The 18,186-nt window shown below is 43.5% G+C and overlaps 1 protein-coding gene across 1 annotated transcript in view; it reads left to right on the top strand.

Annotated features, from left to right (window-relative positions):
- Positions 1-18,186, top strand: part of znf292b (zinc finger protein 292b) — a 38,596-nt gene that overhangs the window by 10,665 nt on the left and 9,745 nt on the right. The window contains exons 4-5 of the mRNA XM_047388025.1: positions 1,181-1,316; positions 2,894-3,096. Of these exons, the coding sequence (XP_047243981.1) occupies positions 1,181-1,316; positions 2,894-3,096 (339 nt within the window). The remainder of the gene's footprint in view (positions 1-1,180; positions 1,317-2,893; positions 3,097-18,186) is intronic.

Genomic DNA, 18,186 nt, shown 5'->3' with positions numbered 1-18,186 from the left:
TGAAGTCCCCCAGCAGAATAATGGAGTCCCCGGGAGGGGCACTATGCAGCACCCCTGACAGGGACGCCAGGAAGGCCGGGCACTCCGCACTACCGCTTGGCCCGTAGGCCGAAACGACAGAGACCTGTCCCCAACCTGAAGGCGCAGGGATGCGACCTTCTCATCCACTGTGGTAAAGCCCAACACGAGATGGCTGAGCTGGGGGGCAACAAGCAAACCCATCCCAGCTCTCTGCCTCTCCCCAGCGGGCCACTCCAGAGTAGAAGAGAGTCCAGCCTCTTTCGAGGAGATGGGTTCCAGAGCCCACGCTGTATGTGGAGGTGAGCCTGACTATTTTTAGTCGATATCTCTGGACCTCCCTCACAAGCTAAGGCTCCTTCACCCCCAACGAGGTGACATTCCACATCCCTAGAGCCAACTTAAGCATCCTGAGATCGGGCAGCCGAGGTCTCCACCTATGTCCACTTCCCAATGCCTCATGGTTCCCGTTACAGGTGGTGAGCCCACTGGAGGATGGCCTTGCATCTCGCGTTTGGGCTTGGCCTGGCTGGGTCCCGTGTGGAGCAACCTGGTCACCAGGCGCTCTCCCAAGTCCCGAACCCAGGCCTGGCTCTAGGGTGGGACCCCGGCTCCACCGTACAGGGCGACGTCACATGCCTCGATTGCGTGGTCCTCATGAAGGTGTCTTTTACAAGCTTTGGTTCATAATTTACTAACATAAGTCACATGGCAACAAAATAAAGATGCTGATTTGACTGCTTCAGACAACCCATCCACAAATACTACATGAAAGAAAACAGACTTGCTGGTAACTATTTAAAGAAATGACCCATGCTATTCTGAAGACTATTACGTTAATTTTAATTATAACTGTTGAATTATTACTATGGTTACTATAACAGTTGGTAATTATTTCATCCCTATTGTCAGTATTGTAGATTTAATCAACAGTTTAGCGTAAATATTAAGGGTCAGATTACATCAACCGCAATGATTAGTCCCTTTTTGATGTGTAATGAAAAAAACCACATGCTGCCAGGTTTTTGTTCTTTGTATTAGTTTAGCTAAATGTGCACAGTTTTCATTTGTCATTACAATGCACAAAAATGACTGGTAAATTGACTGCAGATTAAGACTGTTACATGTTTCAGTGTTGAAAGATATTCTCTTTTGTCTTTAGTTTGCACACGACACACTTCAGGAGAATGGAATCACCCAGCTGTCGTTACTGTGTGTCCTCAGCCAGCATGAAGGCATTTGGAGCCACAAAGTTCTGCAAAGTATTCTGTCTAACGAGAATCCTACAACAGAACAAGGTAAATTTTAGGAATGCAAGATATTAGAAAGAAACAAGCAACATGCTATAATGTGTAATATTGCAGTAATGATATTATTGATGATATTAAGTAGTGTTAATGTATTTCTGCTTTTTGTTCACATCAAACATGGACCCACACAATGAACAGTCTATCCTGCTACTGCAAAAAAATTAAATGAACTTCATTTTTATGAATTTACAGTATTTCCAATTCAGCTCCAATGTTTTAATAAAAAGGTTACATCTGCCTGACGCCAGATGTTTTGTCAATGTAACAACTTCTAGCAGTTGCAGGTTCTTTATGAATTTACCACATTAACACCTCATTACCTTAGAAAACATGTATGTGCTACATTACACAGTGTGACCAAATATAAAACAGGAATATATAGTTTGAATTCATGGCATTTAAATAATTATACCATTTATTTCAGTCCTAGAAATTCATGATATGTTCACTGTGTACAGTGACACTGCAATAACAAATTATATATTGAGATATATTGTACAGGCCTAGTAAATATCCAGTGTTTGGCCATTACAAGTTCAGAAAATGTGAAGAGCAGAGGACAGAAACTTATGTTTATATTCATACGTTTGTGAAATATGTATTTGTGCACACAACATTCAGTGTATTAAAAAAATGTTTTAAAAGTTGTAACTCAAACTATACACGAGTCTCATTGTAGATGGTGATGGCTATGGGTAGGAACGATCTTCTGTAGCGTTCTATTACACTGAATATCAAGAAGCCTCAGAGCCTGTTGTTGAGTGTGGGTTTGTTTAAACAGCTGTATCATGACATCTTCAAATTCCAACTACATGCCGATAAGTAAACTACTAGGTGTCCTCCTTGTTCTGGTACAATTTCAGCCTACCTATTAATCTGAGTTCTACACACAGACAATAGGCTAAGAAAGGGATTACCACCATGAAGTCGCTGATGGGGAAGCAGTAGGATTCATGACTGGAGTGGTATAACATCTGAGGTGTGACAGGAAAGCTTGGGCCAGATGAGGGCGGTGCAACTGTTTGGCTGGACCGCCTAAAAAAAAAAAGCGAACAAGCTGATGAAGAAGGTTGACTGTTCTGATGTCTGCTCTTGAGCCTCTAGTGATTATTGTGGAAAAAATTATACTTTATAAAATGAATAATGGAAAATCCCGATCGTGCTCTTCATGAAATTGTGTGTTTTCATTAACAAGCATCTTCAGTTCTGCTGTCATACAAACAGCTACCAGAGATCCTTTCTGCTCACAGCCGTTTCCACCTGTACTGACTTTAAAAGAACTTATTACAAAATTTTATTTCCTGTTGGTATTAGTAAAGTATTATTGAATTAAATTGTAGTAGTCCTACCATTAAATGTAAACTGACTGTAAACTTCAACTGTGTGTATTGCAGTAGACTAAGTTGACTTTTCGTTACTGCATAAAGCTCATTTTGTATTGTGGCAGGAACATCATCAGTAGTTCCTCACATTCCATAAAAGAAAAGTGCTTTGCTGTTGCAAAAAAGTGTAAACTTGCTTTAAAAGTAAAATTGGAACCTTACTGTATGATTGAACTTTTTCAGTTGAAGTGTTCCTGGAGCAGGAGGGCCCTGTCTTGCTGAAAATGAGAGTGAAGCAGCTGATGAAGGAAAAGCAGTTAAAAAAGGCTGCACTTCTGGCAAAGAGCAGCGCTGAATGTTCTGCCTTCCAAACAAAGGGGGATTTCAAGCAGTTATACCTTGTCTGCCTCTGTGGCATTTTAGAAAAAGATCAACTCATGGAGGAGGTAAGCAAGTTCAAACAGATTTCTTGAAAATATATATATACAGGTCCTTCTCAAAAAATTAGCATATTGTGATAAAGTTAATTATTTTCCATAATGTCATGATGAAAATTTAACATTTATATATTTTAGATTCATTGCACACTAACTGAAATATTTCAGGTCTTTTATTGTCTTAATACGGATGATTGTGGCATACAGCTCATGAAAACCCAAAATTCCTATCTCACAAAATTAGCATATTTCATCCGACCAATAAAAGAAAAGTATTTTTAATACAAAAAACGTCAACCTTCAAATAATCATGTACAGTTATGCACTCAATACTTGGTCGGGAATCCTTTTGCAGAAATGACTGCTTCAATGCGGCGTGGCATGGAGGCAATCAGCCTGTGGCACTGCTGAGGTCTTATGGAGGCCCAGGATGCTTCAATAGCGGCCTTTAGCTCATCCAGAGAGTTGGGTCTTGAGTCTCTCAACGTTCTCTTCACAATATCCCACAGATTCTCTATGGGGTTCAGGTCAGGAGAGTTGGCAGGCCAATTGAGCACAGTGATACCGTGGTCAGTAAACCATTTACCAGTGGTTTTGGCACTGTGAGCAGGTGCCAGGTCGTGCTGAAAAATGAAATCTTCATCTCCATAAAGCTTTTCAGCAGATGGAGGCATGAAGTGCTCCAAAATCTCCTGATAGCTAGCTGCATTGACCCTGCCCTTGATAAAACACAGTGGACCAACACCAGCAGCTGACACGGCACCCCAGACCATCACTGACTGTGGGTACTTGACACTGGACTTCTGGCATTTTGGCATTTCCTTCTCCCCAGTCTTCCTCCAGACTCTGGCACCTTGATTTCCGAATGACATGCAGAATTTGCTTTCATCCGAAAAAAGTACTTTGGACCACTGAACAACAGTCCAGTGCTGCTTCTCTGTAACCCAGGTCAGGCGCTTCTGCCGCTGTTTCTGGTTCAAAAGTGGCTTGACCTGGGGAATGCGGCACCTGTAGCCCATTTCCTGCACACGCCTGTACACGGTGGCTCTGGATGTTTCTACTCCAGACTCAGTCCACTGCTTCCGCAGGTCCCCCAAGGTCTGGAATCGGCCCTTCTCCACAATCTTCCTCAGGGTCCGGTCACTGCTTCTCGTTGTGCAGCGTTTTCTGCCACACCTTTTCCTTCCCACAGACTTCCCACTGAGGTGCCTTGATACAGCACTCTGGGAACAGCCTATTTGGTCAGAAATTTCTTTCTGTGTCTTACCCTCTTGCTTGAGGGTGTCAATAGTGGCCTACTGGACAGCAGTCAGGTCGGCAGTCTTACCCATGATTGGGGTTTTGAGTGATGAACCAGGCTGGGAGTTTTAAAGGCCTCAGGAATCTTTTGCAGGTGTTTAGAGTTAACTCGTTGATTCAGATGATTAGGTTCATAGCTCGTTTAGAGACCCTTTTAATGATATGCTAATTTTTTGAGAAGGACCTGTAGGTGGTGTTCGAGTCAACCTTATGTCTGAGAGACTATCCTGGCTTTGCAATTTTGACTGCATTGATCACCACAATTTTTCCTTGAGGATAAAAGGAAGCCTATTAATAGTGGTGGAAGAATTGGAAGCTAGAAGTGAATGTTCTAAAACAGCTGTTTTTCTGTAAAAAGCAAGACCTCACAATGGAGTCAGCTACATTAAACAGTCAATTTGTAGTAATTGTGCAGACTTTTAAATATATGCAGTCCTTGTTGCCTCTTGAGCTTCACTGAAAACAGATTGTTTTAAGACGGGGGTCTTGAACAGGGTCTTTAAGGTGTAGGTACTGCAGGGGGAGTCGTGAGATTCCTGATGAGACTTTTTTATATACTTTTTGAAGCTCAAAGCTGTCTTTAAACACATTAACATGAATCCAACATGTAACAAATGGAGTCATTCAGTAATGTATTTTAGTCAGAAATGTACACATTTTGAGTTTGTGGGTTGTGTGGTCACTGAGCTTTTCGTAGCTGGAAAGCTAACAGCCTACTTGCTTTATTACCCATTTCATAATATTTTCTTTTTGCAAATCTGAGCATTTCCTCTGCTTTATATGTGAGTACATCATTTAATTGCCCTCTCTCCTGTTTTAACAATTCCGTTGTATTCATTTTATTCGTTACTTTATGTTCTTTTTCTAACCTCCTTATTTCAGTCTCCAATTTAATTATCCTGTGCTCTCTTTGTTTTTTCAATCTTGATATAATTTGAATTATATGTCCCCTCATAACAGCCTTAGCACCATCCCATAATAGATGTTGTGACATCTCCGCTATCGTTTATTTCAAGGTATTCTTTAAGCCTGTCCTGTAATTCTTGTTTGGTTAGGGGATCATTCATTATTGAGACATTAAGTGTCCAGTATTTGAAATGCTTTTCTTGGCCCAGGTTTATTTTATTCTTAATAGGGCATTGATCCGGCAACGTTATGGGTTCTATCTCGCATTCTGTCATTCTATGTACATCTGCCTTTGAAACAAGAAACATGTCTAATCTGGAATATCTCCCATAAACCTGGTACCTATATGTGTAGTCTCTGTCCACCAAGCCCAGTGCATCCATTATTCCTGAAACGGTGACTGATTTTTCTGGCTCTCGGTCCCTTCTCAGCTGGTAGTCTATCCGTATTTGAATTTAATACACAATTGTAATCTCCCCCAACCACTATGATTCCCTCCCCTTCTTCTGGCAACGTAGATGCTATTTTCTTAATTTGGACAGTCCTCATTCGGTTCATAAGTGTAAATCTGTTTTCCCCAATCGTGCCAATTACCATGATATATCTTCCTTCTTTATCCTTCAGTACTTTTTCGGTATTAATAAAAACATTAATTCTAATTAAAATGGTGGCCCCTCTTTTCCTCCCTCATCAAGACATGCACTGTATATTTGTTCCACCCAGTCTCTCCTTAATTTCAGGTGTTCAGCCTCAGACATATGTGTCTCTTGTAGCATAACAATTGAACAGTGTAAAGCTTTAAGTTGGTGTCGAATTTTCTTTCTGTATATTGGACTTCCCAGTCCCTTTTTATATTATAGCCGACTACCGTCAAACTATCCATGTAGTTTTACTGTTAATCCTTACGGTCATGTTCTGCTATCAACTTGAAGATACTAAATGCTCGTCGCACGTCATACAGTTTCTGTCAGTTGTCAGGAAAGTAACAAAGAACAGAACAAAAACTATGTACAATGTCAAACAAAGAACATCAGAAATCAAACGAATCAACCTGGCTTCCAAGTCCTCAACTGGCCAATCCTCAATTGCAACCAGTCCCCGTGTGGAACCTGGTTGGAGGGTGGCGGAATCCCCTCAGGATTCAATTCAATTCGGTTTTATTTATATAGCGCCAATTCACAAATTCACAACACATGTCATCTCAAGACAATTCACAAAGTCAGGTTCATACATTCCAATTAATCCTCCATTGAACAGTGCAGTCAGATTCAGTTATTTATTCACATTGGATAAAAGGTTTTTCTGTCTAAGGAAACCCATCAAATTGCATCGAGTCAGAGACTTGTAGCATTCACTCCTCCTGGATGAGCATGTAGAGACAGTGGACAGTCACTGGTGTTGACTTTGCAGCAATCCCTCATACTGAGCATGCATGTAGCGACAGTGGAGAGGAAAAACTCCCTTTTAACAGGAAGAAACCTCCAGCAGAACCAGAACCAGGCTCAGTGTGAGCGGCCATATGCCACGACCGACTGGGGGTTTGAGAGAACAGAGCAGACACAAAGAGAACAAAGAAGCACTGATCCAGGAGTACTTTCTATGGGAAGGAAAAGTAAATGTTAATGGATGTAGCTCCTTTAGTCGTTTCATCTAGAAAGAAAGAACAGATAAACTCTGAGCCAGTTTTCAAGGTTAGAGTCTGAAAGAGATCACATATAATTAATCACAGTAAAAGCTCAGTCAGTAGCTATGTCTAGAAGAGAGAAAGGGTTAAACATTGAAAGGCAGGGCCAAGTGGATCATCAGTAGAGGGTGAGCATTAAGTTGTTGACAGCAGATGCTTGGACGATGCCCCCCTCCAGAAAGGTGTCACAGGTAGACACAGAGTCAGGCCAGGTGTATCTTCTAGGAAGAGAAAAGAGAGAGAACATAAAGTTAAAAGTTGAATTAACAGCAAATAATGCACAATTGGAGTGTAGTATGAGAATGTAGCGAAGAGGGTGAAAGTGGTCATTATGTCCTCCAGCAGCCTAAGCCTATAGCAGCATAACTACAGAGATAGCTCCTCAGGATAAACTAAGCCATTCTAACTATAAGCTTTATCAAAAAGGAAAGTTTTAGGCCTAGCCTTAAAAGTAGACAGGGTGTCTGCCTCACGGATTAAAACTGGGAGCTGGTTCCACAGGAGAGGAGCCTGATAACTAAAGGATCTGCCTCCCATTGTACTTTTAGAGACTCTAGGAACCACCAGTAAACCTGCATTCTGAGAACGAAGTGCTCTGTTAGGAACATATGGAACAATCAGATCTCTGATGTATGATGGAGCTAGATCATTAAGGGCTTTATATGTGAGGAGGAGAATTTTAAATTCTAGTCTGGATTTAACAGGGAGCCAATGAAGGGAAGCTAAAATAGGAGAAATATGATCTCTCTTTAATTTTCATCAGAACTCTTGCTGCAGCATTTTGAATCAGCTGAAGGCTTTTAACTGAATTTTGTGGACATCCTTATAGTAAAGAATTACAATAGTCCAGCCTTGAAGTAACAAATGCATGGACTAGTTTTTCAGCGTCACTCCTGGACAGGATATTTCTAATTCTGGCAATGTTCCGGAGATGAAAGAAGGAAATCCTAGAAACCTGTTTAATATGGGATTTAAATGATATGTCCTGGTCAAAAATAACACCAAGGTTTTTTTAATTTATTACCGGAGGTCAATGTAATGCCATCCAGGTTAAGTGATTGACTAAGCAGTTGTTTTTTCAAAGACTCCGGTCCAAAGACGACAACTTCTGTCTTGTCTGAATTTAGAAGCAAAAAATGTAAAGTCATTCAAGTTTTTATGTATTCAAGACAAGCTTGTAGTCTATCTAACTGGTTTGGTTCATCAGGATTTATGGATAAGTAAAGCTGAGTATCATCAGCATAAAAAAAAATTTATCCTATGCTGGAGTTTAAAGATGATTTATCATTTACATAAACAGGAATCTGTTAGACAAACAAGATTTAAACCAGCCTAGCGCTGTTTCCCTGATCCCTACAGCATATTCCAGCCTTATTATTATCAGATAGTGCAGCAGTCCCGAGCCATTGGGTGAACTGCTGCGGTCTTATAATGGCTGAGTACAATTTACATTTAAAAACCTTATATACACAAACGCGCTCAGACTTATACCTACAGGTGTTTAGATTCAGGTGTTAACAGATACACAGATGTTCTATATTGTGCCGCAGTTACCACCAAATTCAAATCTTGCATTCATTAGTACCGTGCACATTTCGGTAAAATTGCTGTTATATCTCCGAGGAAGAGGTAAACAGGCTCTTTCAGCGCATGAAAACAAAGAAAGCTGGAGGACCTGATAACGTCTCCCCATCATGCCTGAAAGACTGTGCAAATCAACTCGCTCCGATCTTCACCCGGATCTTCAACAAGTCAGTGGAGAATTGTGAGGTTCCCTTCTGCCTCAAACGATCCACCATCATCCCAGTGCCCAGGAAACCCACCATCCTAGGATTAAATGACTACAGGCCTGTAGCCCTGACGTCTGTGATCTTGAAGTCCTTTGAGCGGCTGGTGTTGAAGCACCTGAAAGACATCACAGGCCCCCTGCTGGACCCCCTGCAATTTGCTTACCGAGCAAACAGGTCGGCAGATGATGCTGTTAACTTAGGTCTACACTTCATCCTGCAACACCTCGACCACCCAGGGACGTACGCCAGGATCCTGTTTGTAGACTTCAGCTCGGCCTTCAACACCATCCTCCACCAGAAGCTCACCCAGCTCAACGTCTCAGCCTCCACCTGTCAGTGGATCAACAGCTTCCTGACGGACCGACAGCAGCAGGTGAGACTGGGGAGCATCTTCTCCCGATCCAGATCAATAAGTACTGGTGCCCCCCAGGGGTGTGTTCTATCCCCACTCCTCTTCTCTCTGTACACAAATGACTGCACCTCATCGGACCTGTCCGTGAAACTCCTTAAGTTTGCAGACGGCATCTCTGTCATTGGACTGATCCAGGACGGTGATGAGTCTGCATAAAGACAGCAGGTGGATCGGCTGGTACACTGGTGCGGTCAGAACTACCTTGAACTGAACCCACTCAAGACTGTGGAAATGGTGGTGGACTTTCGGAGAACACCACCCCCATACACCATCCTCAACAACACTGTATCGGCCGTGGACCACTTCAGGTTCTTAGGAACCACCATCTCTGAGGACCTGAGATGGTCTTCACACATAGACACTGTTCGAAAGAAGGCCCAGCAGAGACTGTACTTCCTGAGGCAACTCAAGAAGTCCAACCTTCCACAGGAGCTGTTGGTCATCTTCTCCACTGCCATCATTCAGTCTGTCCTGTCTTCATCCATCTCAGTGTGGTTTGGTTCATCCACAAAACAGGACAGGTCCAGACTGCAACGAATAATCAGGACTGCAGAGAGAATAGTCAGAGCTGACCTTCCCTCCATCCAGGACTTATACAGGTCTCTGCAAACCCCACACACCCTGCACATAAACTGTTTAGAGTTTTACCTTCAGGCCGCCGCTACAGAGCCCTGTTTCCTAAAACCAGCCGCCACAGAGACAGTTTCTTCCCCCAGGCTGTTTCTCTGATGAACATTCAATAGAGTACAGAACAACAGCATACAGATGTTGCAAATGCACCTTTTTTATTAGATATGTGTATATTGTACATTGTAAATTTGTATATTCTGTAATGCAAAAACAGAACAAAAGAGCAAAGTGTACCGGAGGCAAATTCCTTGTTTGTATGTACGAACTTGGCAATAAAGCTGATTCTGATATGTTTTATTTCGTATAGGCTTCGCCCTTCAAGCTCATCGCTAGTGGGTTTATCCCTTCGCGCGCAGCACAGAAAACTTTAGTCCACGCCCACCTGCTGTGTGGGCCCCACCCCGGTCCGTATAAATTACGGTGAGACCGGGCCTACGGATCCCATTTTTTCTTCAGCAACAGCTTAAGAGCACTGATTACTAACTTCACGAGCTATGTTCAACACCATCCGCCTGTGCTGGTCTTGTCAGACCGGCTACATCCTCAGCTTCGACCCGCACGCCATCTGTGAAGGTTGCCTCAGTCCTCAGCACTCTGACCTCACCCTGTCGCTTCAGCCTTCCTGTCGCTCTTGCGAGCTCCTCCCGCTGGAGGAGAGTAGCCTTTTTCAAGGCTGCTGATGAGGAGGCGTTCCCCATTGCGGACCGCTACTTGCTGGACGAAGCTATCTCATTTTTTGATGTTGGGCGGGAATCGGAAGATTCCAGCCGCGAGGACGTCTGTAGCAGCAGTCCCGCTACATGCGGACGCTCAGCGCCTCAGGTCTTCCGATGTCCGCGACAACCCCGCTCCCAGCTGTCGGGGCACCGCTCCTGGAGCTACCTAGCATTATCCAGGAGGCAGCTGGCGTGAAGGGACTTTCCGTCTCCCAGCCTGCTCAATCGAATGATTTGGCAGGCAGGTTTATTCCGCTCCACCCTGTCGCTCAGACCCAATATGGCCTCATTTCCCGGTTGCGATGACACACCTGACCTAGGCTGCAGATGAGCCCACCAAGCTAAAGGCGCCAGTTTCCACCTTAGCGCCTATCACCAGAGTGGACGGTTTTACAGAGCAGGGTTTTCTCTCTGTTCCCCTCTGGACCTCAGCCTTGCTAAGGCGTTTGGAGTGAAAACGTCCAGGCTCATTAAACCGCGGCCTGTCCCTCCCTCCAAACATGATCAGCTGGTCATGAAGTTCTCTGACCGCGCCCACCAATGCGCTTCCAGGCGGCTGCGGCTATGAACAACACCGCCTTATTAGCGTTTGGTATCTCCTAAAAGGTGGAGGAAGCTGACCTGCCAGAAGAGCTGAAAAGCTTTATCTGCAAGGCCGCTGATGCCATCCTGAACATGTGTGCGGCTTCAGCTGCGTGTTCTTCCTGCATTGCTGCCTGGTCATCGTTGGTCCAGAGAGCCAATTGGCTCCGTCTTTCACCATTGATGCCAGAGGATCTACAGAAGGACATGCGTAAAGGTCCCATCACTCCAGATGCACTGTTCGGCCCCAACTTCCAGACCATCCTGGAGAAGTCACAGAAAACTGATGAGGTCTCAGAGACTGTTCGTCATCTGGTGCGGCCACAGCCCGACTCGCGCATCCCTCCTCTGTCTGGCCGCTGGAAGGATCGCCAGGGCCAGCGTCAGCAGTAGAGGCAAACCACCGCTGCTGCAGCCTCCCGTGGTGCCCCGCGTCAACCTCCTCCTCTCAGCCTCAGCAGTTTTTCCCTGTACGGCAACCCGTGGCTCAGCGTTTGCCCAGAGCCCGTCAGCATCAGCCGCGGGATGGGGGGAGGAGACAGCCCAGGAAATGACTTCTTGAGGGGAATGTGTGTGACTTTAAATATGTGGGAAAATGTTTTGAAATAAAACACAAACTCTCTCTTGGTGTCCCTGAGAACCACAGCACAGCTGGCAAATGCGCGCCCGCTCATAGAGCACTACTCAGAATGGCAGAGGGCACGTTCCCTGGACAGGTGGATGGATCGGCTAATAAGCAAGGGTTACACCCTGCAGTTTGCGACCCACCCTCCTCTGTTCAGAGGGATTATAGAGACGGTCCTGTCATCCCCACATCAGAGCGCCGCTCTCCAGTCAGAACTGCAAGATTTCCAGGGTTCCTCACAGAGAGAAAAACACGGGCCTTTATTCCCGTTATTTCCTAGTCCCGGGGGGGAATGAGACCAATTCTCGATCTGTCCCTGTTCAACAAATCAATTATGGAGAGACAATTCCACATGCTGACAATCAGACAGGCGCTCCATAGATCTGAAGGATGCATTTTTCCACATCCCCATCATCCCCAAACACAGGAAGTATCTGCATTTCTCCTTCCAAGGGATTTCATATCAGTACAACGCCTGCCGTTCGGCTACTCTCTTGCTCCTCGCACGTTTTTTTCAAATGTATGGAAACAACGCTGGAATAATTGCGCACGGTAGGGATGAGAGTCCTGTTTTATGTGGACGATCTGCTTTTACTGGCTCGGTCCAGAGAAGAAGGAGCTGTGCAGACCAGGAAGTTGGCAGAACATCTGCTGAAACTGGGGTTTTCCATAAATTGGGGGAGAAGCTCAGTTCTTCCGTCCCAGACGATCGTTTATCTCGGAGTGGAGTTAAACTCAGTCACAATGAGAGCTCGATTATCAAAGCCGAGAGCAGACGCACTGTTGGCGCTTCTCCGTTGTGTCAAACCTCACAGCATAGTGACAGTCCTGTCAGTTACGTGACTGCTGGCAATGATGCCTGCACATAGATCCTGTTCGCCAGAAAACGCGCATAATCTCTGTTCCTCCTTCAGTGGGAGCCGACCTCGACCACTGGGGAAATCCCCTCAATCTGTCAGAGGGACTTCCCCTCAGCAGACCTGCGTCACACGTCTCAGTGTTCACAGACGCATCACTGTCAGGGTGGGGAGGGACTTGTCAGTTTCAGGTGGTGGGAGCACAGACCACATGTCTCTCCACATAAATGTGCTGGAGCTCTTCACACTGTGGAAGGTGACACAGCACTTCGCTCCTCTGCTGCGGGATCAGCACGTTCTGATCCACACAGACTACAGAGTTGCAGCAGCCTATATAAATGGCCAGGGAGGTGTGCGCTCTGCTCAGCTGCTGAACATTGGCAGGCAGCTGCTGTGCTGGGCGTGCACAAAACTGCGCTCCGACAGAGCAGTGTACATCCCCGGCGTCCTGAACAGAGGAGCAGACATCATGTCCAGGGGGGGTCCCCGGCACAGAGACTCGAGCCTCCATCCCGATCTGATCTGTCAGATCTGGAGCAGATTCAGCAGAGCAGCAATGAATCTGTTTGCTACACGGGAGAACGCACAGTGCCAGCTGTGTTTCTCACTGAGTCCGAGGGAGGATCCACCATTAGGAGTAGACGCCTTTGCTCACAGACCGTGGCTAATAATGCCCCTTTACGCTTTCTCTCTGGTTCCGCTGATCCAGTGGCTCTTAGACCTGGTTCGCGAAGAACAGCTATCAGTGATCCTCGTAGCCCCCGAGCGCACAGGCATTCGTGGTTCCCAAATCTGCAGCAGGTGCCGTCAGGCTGCCGGTGGCAGGATCCTCTAAGCAGGAGGGGCGATCAGGAGTTACCCGGAGATAGGCCAGCGTCTCTGAGTCTGGCCGCTGAATGGGAGCGCTTAGAGAAGCTCGGCCTCCCGCAGGAGGTGGTGCAAGCTTTTCAGCATCGGTGTGCAACAAAAGGCGTGGATCCCATTTCATGTCCACTGGCCTGCATATTATCATTTCTCCAGCAGCTGATGAACAGGAACTTAGCTTTCAGCGCAATTAAAACTTATGCTGCAGCTATTTCTTCCTGTCATGAAGGTTTTGGGGACACAACAGCCACTGATGAAGCGGTTTCTAAAAGGCTGTGGGCAGACACAGACCAGTGTCACGCCCACTAGTTCCTCAGTGGGATTTAGCGCTGGGCCTGCACGCACTAGTTAAAGCCCCATTTGGGCCCTTAGATCAGGCTCCACTGAAATTTCTGTCATTTAAAACAGCTCTGCTGTTAGCTCTGACATCTGCAATGAGAATGAGCAATTTATCTGCGCTCTTCATCCATTCATTTCTTCTTCTCTCCCTTTTTTCTTTTTGCCCGACCTCTCTCTCTCTTTCTTGCTTCTTCTTTTTTCCTTTTTGTTTCCGTCTCCGTGTCAAAGCCAAAAATCCCTAATTGTTTGTGAGTAGTGTAATGTATTAGCAAGAAGCCCCCTCAAAGTCCCACTGTTAAAAAAAAAAAATAAAATAAAAAGTTGTGCTGAAGAGGATACACTTTGCTAAAGAACACATCAACTGACAAATAGTGAAACATTTTGCGGACTGAAGTTAAGACTGTTCTTTTTGGGTCCCTGACAGATGACCCCCAGAAACTGAATTGAAGCTACAGTACACTATGAAGTGAAGCATGGTGGTGCAAGCATCTTGATTGTGGATTTATTGGGTAACCTCAAAAATGCTGTTTCACATATGTGAAACAGTTCTCAGAAATAGTGGTTACAAGTAAATGTTAGTTTAGGGATTCATAGGGATAATAATACATTTTCTTCATAGTTTGATTGATTTTGAGCCATACTCACATCTTTAAACATATTATTTTGAACAAAAATGTACATGGTTTATGTTAGCTTGAGATGAATTCTTCACTGGCAAAATTTTTGGTTTTTAGAAAAATGCTACTCTGATTTAGGCTCTGGTAAGATCCAGCAATAGCATTTGTGCTGGCTAATTCAGATCCTTATGGTGACCTTTCACATCTGGAATGTATTTAATTTATTTTTGCGGCCCTTGAAGGACCTGGTCCACATAGACCAGTCCCTCGAAGGATGTAGCCCCTGACACAGCTATTATGTGTTGATATGTAAATTGTTAATGTGTAAATTTGTAATATGGTTGAATTAGTTTTAAGACTAAATAGGAACAAAACTTTGAATGGGTTCCAACAACCAGTTTACAATGCAACTCAGATGGGTAAAATAAAATATTAATAAAAAATTATATTTTGTATTAAGTATTATTTGCCGAATTACATATCAGTAACAAATAAATTAGCAAATACTGTGACGTAACAGTTCAAAAACATAATTGAAGATGGAGCAAACTGAACAAACTAAATAATATGACCCAAACAGAATATAAAGATATCTACGCAGCATTTGCAGACTAAATCCAACTTTTCTGCACTACTACAGACTCCAAGTACACATCATCATGTATTTAGGGGCTAAAAAATAGATTTTGCATGATATGTCCCTTTTTAATAGGCTCTTACAGCATCTGAATGGGAAGAAGGTTTCGGGTCCTGATGGGTTCCTTTGTTTATTACTCCACCATCCTCTTGGTCCGTAAGAAACGCACCATCACCAGTGTAAATAACTACAGGCCTGTTGTTTTGATTTCTGTGGTGATGAAGTTCTTTGGACGTCTGGTGATGTATCACCTGAAGGTCAACACAGGCAAATATGAGCTGCCACAGGGACAGTTTCTTTCCCCTGCTTGTCTCTCTGTTAATCACAAGGAACACCTTACAGCCAAGGTAGTCAGATACCCTGCTAGAAACAAAAACAAATACTACTCCATCACAACTGGCCTTCCCTCTTATCTATATTTAAAAAAACACAGTTGTGCATACTGCTCCTTGTCCTTTTTGTTTTTTTAAAGTGATTTTACACGTGTTTGTTGTTTGGGTTGATGTTAATGTACGCTGTGAGCAATGGAAACCAAAGCGAAATTCCTTGTTTGTGCACACAAACTTGGTCAATAAAGTTAATTCTGAAAAAGCAAAACACAGATAAAAACAATATTTATATTGTTTTTTCTTAAAATGATATTCTCTGACCAGACACAATCTTTCAATGTGACCCGTTCTGAAAAACGGTGGCGTACGCCTAATACGCCAGTAAGTTTGGCAGATCTGGTGGACTGAGTAAGCTGCGTGGCAGACAGCTGTTTTCAGCCTAATGCCTGGGCAGAGCGTCTGCTTGAAATGGAAACGGTTCCTATGTTTAGTAATTAACTAGTAATTAACAATTAACAAAATTAATAATAAAGTTAGATATTACATTTTCAGTCAGGCTAACAAATTGTGATTCTGATCAGGAATAATTTACAAAGCAGCTTTCAGTCTGTCAGATATTGTCCTGTGAATACCAACTCAGAGCTGCACAGTATTATGGAACAGTAGATGAAAGAGGTAAACACAAACAACATTCCAAAGTAATTAATAGAAATAATCCAACTCCAATAAAAATATTATAGTCAACAAACTCTTTAATTAGGCTGTTAACACTTAATAACACTACTAAGCAAAAATGAGAAAAAATAGAAAAATGGGCAAAGTAATACGGAACAAACAAACTATAAACATTAAAATGATGCAGTGATATTACAGTTCAATGTGTATTTGTGTATTTAAGAACAGGTTTGTCTTGAGGATTTTTTTTAAAAAGGCCAAATTAGTTTTAAACTGATTAAGAACCGCAATTTGTATGTGTTCAAACAACCAGTTCACGATCCAAATCAGAAGGGTAAATAAATATTGTTGAAATCAATTTTAAGGAAGTACTTTTTTTAAAGTATGTTTTGCTGAATCAGACATAACATCAATGACCTTTGGACAATTGATTCTTAATGTTGTTTGAAGCAGTCATCATTTTGATAAAATATTTAAAGAAAATATTATTGGCCAAATTAGAAATCAATAACCATTCAGACAGTTGGTTTTTATTGTTGTTAACCAGCCACCATTGTGGATAATTTTTGAATGGAGTCCTGGTCTATAGAAATTGGTGGCGAGGAAAGTTTATTGCCTTTCACAAAATAGCGAATGAGTGGATAGTCGACACGATGATGTCACATTCGGAGTTGGCAGTTAAACTAAAAATGAAGGACATAGCTTATTGTAGCAATCCTTTTTATTTCCACATGTACTTTTAAGTATCAATACAAATATTAATGTTACGTATGACCGCTGGCGGCGCTTTACGGCCGATCTGTGTTTAAACCACTCATTTAAATAAAGTTTGTTGTAACTTGAAAACATAAACCAAAACAAATAAACTAGGCTTAAAGTTTAGAGGCCTGTTTGCACTCTTGCCCAATGGCTGTTAGTGTTAGCTTATCAGGTAGCTTGCTAGCACTCACATACTTAATCTTTTAGCACCAAAACCAAAGAAAGCACAATGGAACAAACAATATTTTGGTTTAGGAATTTGTTTTATCCTAAACTAATTTTCTCTGTCCAGATGCAACCTGTTATGTAAACCGTTCTGAAGGACAGGTGGACAGGAGGTCCAAAGGGGCAGTGAGTTGAATGGTGGGCGATGAACATGGGAGCTGTGGCGGCTGCTCTCATTAGCAGCTGGGAGGAGGGAAAGCTTCCAGTTTCGAAGTAGTCTAACTCAGACGGCAGTCAGACATCCTCTCGCATGGTCTCCCCTTTTGCTGCCCTGGATGAGCCGTCCTGGGCTGTCCTGAAAGTAGGTTAATGTGGTGCTTTCTGTGATTCGGCGTTCTACCACTCTTTTTTTCCTGTAGTTCAGATATTGCTCTCCATCCATGGCTGGGCCAACGCATGGCTGGCCCAACACGGGATTATCTTTTCAAGCCTTGTGGCCAACATTTTGAGGACAATTTCAAATCTGCATCGTTGGAAGGTGGTGGCCAGCAGTGGTCAGAATTCTTTGTAGAACTCTGCAGGGAAGCCATAAAGTAGAAAGTGGAGATTTGACATTATGCATACTTTTCACTGCTGCATGGAGTTCACCTGCTGCTAAAGGTAACTCCAGAACCACTTTCTTCTGCTCATTTAATTTGTTAGGGTTAACTTGACTTAAAAATCAGTCTATGTCAGAATTGTATCGAACCCTTGCTCTATCTGTCTCGTTTGTTGTGTTCTTGGGCAAGACACTTCAACCACCTTGCCTGCTGGTGGTTGTCAAAGGGCTCGGCGGGGCTGGTGGTTGTCAAAGGGCTCGGCGGGGCTGATTGTATGGCAGCCTCTCTTCTGTTTGCCTGACTCAGGGCAGCTGTGGCTACAATGTAGCTTACCACTGTCAGTGTGAATGTGTGTATGAATGGGTGGATGGTTGACTAAATGTACTGTAAAGCACTTTGGAGTCCTCTGACTTGATTAAGTGCTGTAGTTGGAATTGTATTCTTGCCTCAATTGTTTTATTAAGTTCTAATTTTAGTTTTCTTGTTTCATTTAACACATTTTCTTTTTTGGATGTAGAATTAGTCATCTTTAAGTCTTTTATTTTCTGGTCTAGTTCCACTTCAGATGTTTTTTCTTTCTTCCTATATGATAAATTAGAAATCATTGTGCCGCA

The sequence above is a fragment of the Girardinichthys multiradiatus genome, chromosome 15 (assembly GCF_021462225.1).
Source record: "Girardinichthys multiradiatus isolate DD_20200921_A chromosome 15, DD_fGirMul_XY1, whole genome shotgun sequence".
Taxonomy (NCBI): domain Eukaryota; kingdom Metazoa; phylum Chordata; class Actinopteri; order Cyprinodontiformes; family Goodeidae; genus Girardinichthys; species Girardinichthys multiradiatus.
This window is presented reverse-complemented; position numbering and strand designations above follow the sequence as displayed.